At 41.3% G+C, this 3,272-nt stretch overlaps 1 protein-coding gene across 1 annotated transcript in view; it reads left to right on the forward strand.

Moving 5' to 3' along the window:
* Mtmr12 (myotubularin related protein 12) overlaps positions 1 to 3,272 on the forward strand; it is a 97,592-nt gene that overhangs the window by 58,330 nt on the left and 35,990 nt on the right. Inside the window, exon 7 of the mRNA XM_004642289.2 lies at positions 1,682 to 1,811. Coding sequence (XP_004642346.2) covers positions 1,682 to 1,811 — 130 coding nt within the window. The remainder of the gene's footprint in view (positions 1 to 1,681; positions 1,812 to 3,272) is intronic.

Consider the following 3,272-nt stretch of genomic DNA (forward strand, 5'->3'; position numbering starts at 1 on the left):
GAGTCCCCCACAGCTCAACTTAACAGCATGGCTTTATTTCTTATATTTCGACTTCATACTTTTCTACTGGATGGTTAAGACCAAGGTAAAGCAAGACCTATGCAACAAGAGTTGTAGCTTTTTCCTCCCATCACTTTAATCTGTTAGGTAGTTGTTTTGTGAGGCAGTGTCACTCTGTAGTCGTGGCTGGCTTTGAACTTTTCATTTCTTTTGCCTTGGTTTCTCTGCAGCCTGTATCTCCTAGAGCAGTCTTATCTTTCTAGTGGGAGGAAGGCAATGGTAGAATAAATAAATGAAAGTGAAGTAATATATTAAAAGTTAAGTGCTAGGGAGTTGGAGTGATGAAGTGTGTTCCTGCTGTGCGCAAGGTCCTGAATTCAATCTTTGGCTTAAAAACAAAAATAATCACCTTCAGTTGGACTGGGACTGTATCTCAGTGGTAGGGTGCTTGCTTAGCATGTATGAAGGCCTGGGCTTCATCCCTGGCATCTCTGTCTCTGTCTCTCTGCCTCTCTCTCTCTTTCTCTGTCTCTCTCTTTCTGTCTCTCTAGCTCTCTCTTTGTGTTTCTCTCTCTGTCTTTCTCTGTGTCTCTGTTTCTCTCACACCACACACACACACACACACACACACACACTCTCTCTCTCTCTCTCTCTCTCTCTCTCTCTCTACGGTTGTGGAGAAAAACAGCAGGTACAGGGTAGGGTGTGCTGGAAATGACAGAAGATTGGTTAGGAAGGCCTCAGGAGGAGGTAGTAGGTAGTCTTTGAGAGAGGTCGTAAAGGAAGAGAAGGATTGAGTTGGTTTGGGAAGAGGCATGGGAGAGAGAAGAGGAGGAGAGGGGAATGTTGTATGCTTTCTGGATGCTTTTGGAAGAATTTATCCTTTTGAGTCTGAGAAATGAGGGGGAGTTTGAACAGAGGCAGGGAGTGATCTGACCTACATTTTTAAGGGGTGACTCTGCATGATCTCTTTTTAGAAACTTGAATCTTATCACTTTGGAACATTCTTCCTAGCAAATTGCTAACAGTTTCATAAAGTGAAACTTTATAAAAGTATAAAGTGTAGTGTACATACATAAATAAAGTGTCGTTCTGTGGAGAGCTACTTTTTTTCAAACATGGTCTTGCTATGTCGTTCAGGTTGGCCTTGAGCTAACTGCATAGCCCAGCCTGGCCTCAAACTCACTGTGATCTTCCTGCCCGTCTCTTGAATGTTGGGATTACACTTGTGCACCACCATGCCTGCCCAGCTTTTATTAGATCAATGCCAGGCCCTTGGAGGGGACGCCCCACGCAGTGCAATGAGCCCAAGTGCTCCTGACCCCCCAGAGTCTTAGTGTCAGCCCTGTCTTTCTTTCTCTTCTTTCCCAGTTGAGAAGGGGAAAACTACCTCTTACAAAGGGCTTAGAAACTCCTGTGCCCATGAGATCTAATGTGAGGTTGATACTAATAGAGGGTATCTACCTTCCCAGGATTGGTTTTTTGTTGTTGTGGTGGTTTTTGTTCTTATTTCAGACAGGTGCTGTCTATTTATTTTTATTTATTTATTTATTTATTTATTTATTTTTGTGGAACCGGGGATTGAACTCAGGCCCCTGTGCTTGCTAGGCAAGTATTTATTCTACTGAGCCATCTCCCGGCCCCGATTTTATTTATTGTCTTTCTAATTTTGTTGTGTTAGCCACTGATCCCAGGAACCATACGGTGATGTTTGACACTCTTAAGGACTGGTGCTGGGAATTGGAGCGTACCAAAGGCAATGTGAAGTACAAAGCAGTGAGCATCAATGAAGGCTACAGAGTCTGTGAGAGGTAAGCTTTCAGGGCAGGCCACAGGCCACCCAGCTCCCTCATTTGAGCTGTGTGTGTTTGACATACTGACAATGCTGTGAACCGTTATCACCACCAGTTTTACTTTATTTATTTATTTTTGTGGTATTGGGGATTGAGCTCAGGACCTTGCTCTGGCCAGACAAGCACTTATTCTACTGAGCTATCTCCCTGGCCTCATCACCAATTTTAGAGCATTCATTAACTCCAAAGGAAACCCCATGCCCATTCACATCACTCTCAGGGACCAGGGAGATAGTTCAGTAGAATAAGCACTTGCCTGGCAAGTGCAAGGGCCTGAGTTCAATTCCTGGTTCTGCCAAAAAAAAAAAAAAAAAAAAAAAACCCAAAAACCATTCACATCACTCTCCATCTCTCCTGAGCATCTTCCTCCCTCTTCCCAGACCACCAGTCTGTCTCTGTGGGTTTGACTGTTGTGGACATTTTGTAGAACTGAAATCATAGGATATTTGTGGGATTTTCCCCTTGGCTTCTTACACTTATATAATGTTTTCATAGTTCATCTGTGTTGTAGCATATTATCAGTATTTCATTCTTTTTTTATTGCCAAGTAATGTTTATGGTGTGGTATATACCATATTGTATTTATCTATTCATTAGTTGGTGGACATCTAGGTTTTTACCTTTTCTCAATAAGGCTACCACAAACAGTTGTATTATAAGTTTTTGTGTGGATACATGTTTTTATTTCTCTTTGGTATAGTATAATGTAGGAGTTGAATTGTCAGAACCTGTAGTAATTATGTCTTTAACTTTTTGAGGGAATTGCCAAGTTTTTCTGCTTTGACTGTCCTGTTTTACGTTCTTCTGGTATATACAAGATTCCTTTTTTCACATCAACACTAATCTGCATTTTTGTCACAGTGCTGGGGTTAGACCAGGGCTTCCTGCATTCTAAGCAAGCATTCTATCACTGAGCTATGTCCCCATCCTTTCAGTATTAGCTTTAAAAAACCTTGAAGTATCGCTTGAAATACTCAAAAGTGAGGTGTTTTTCTTTTTTTTTTGTCTTTTTTTCCCTCATATCCTGGGGGCTTGCTGGTTAGCTCAGTTGTTTAAGCACCTACTTGGGCAAACCCAGTCAGGCATGGGGGACTGTGGTTTGATCCCCAGCACCACATGCCTTACCACACCTGCCACTAAGGCAGCCTGCGCCAGCAAAAAAAACAAAAACAAAAACAAAAAAACTCATATCCTATGCTTTATTAATAATTCTTTTAGTGTCAGAATCCATTTTAATGATTATCAACGCCTCCCATCACTTTATTTTTTTTTCCAAAGTTTTATTGATAAACAGTAATGAGACAGTTTCAAATCAAATCAGAAGTACTGTTTCAACAAATAACACACTGCATATATTCTTCTTAGTGGTTAATTGCTGTACAAGATGCGGACTTGTGATCCTATTTACAAACACCATTA

The sequence above is a fragment of the Octodon degus genome, unplaced genomic scaffold (assembly GCF_000260255.1).
Source record: "Octodon degus isolate 3935 unplaced genomic scaffold, OctDeg1.0 scaffold00149, whole genome shotgun sequence".
Classification (NCBI taxonomy): domain Eukaryota; kingdom Metazoa; phylum Chordata; class Mammalia; order Rodentia; family Octodontidae; genus Octodon; species Octodon degus.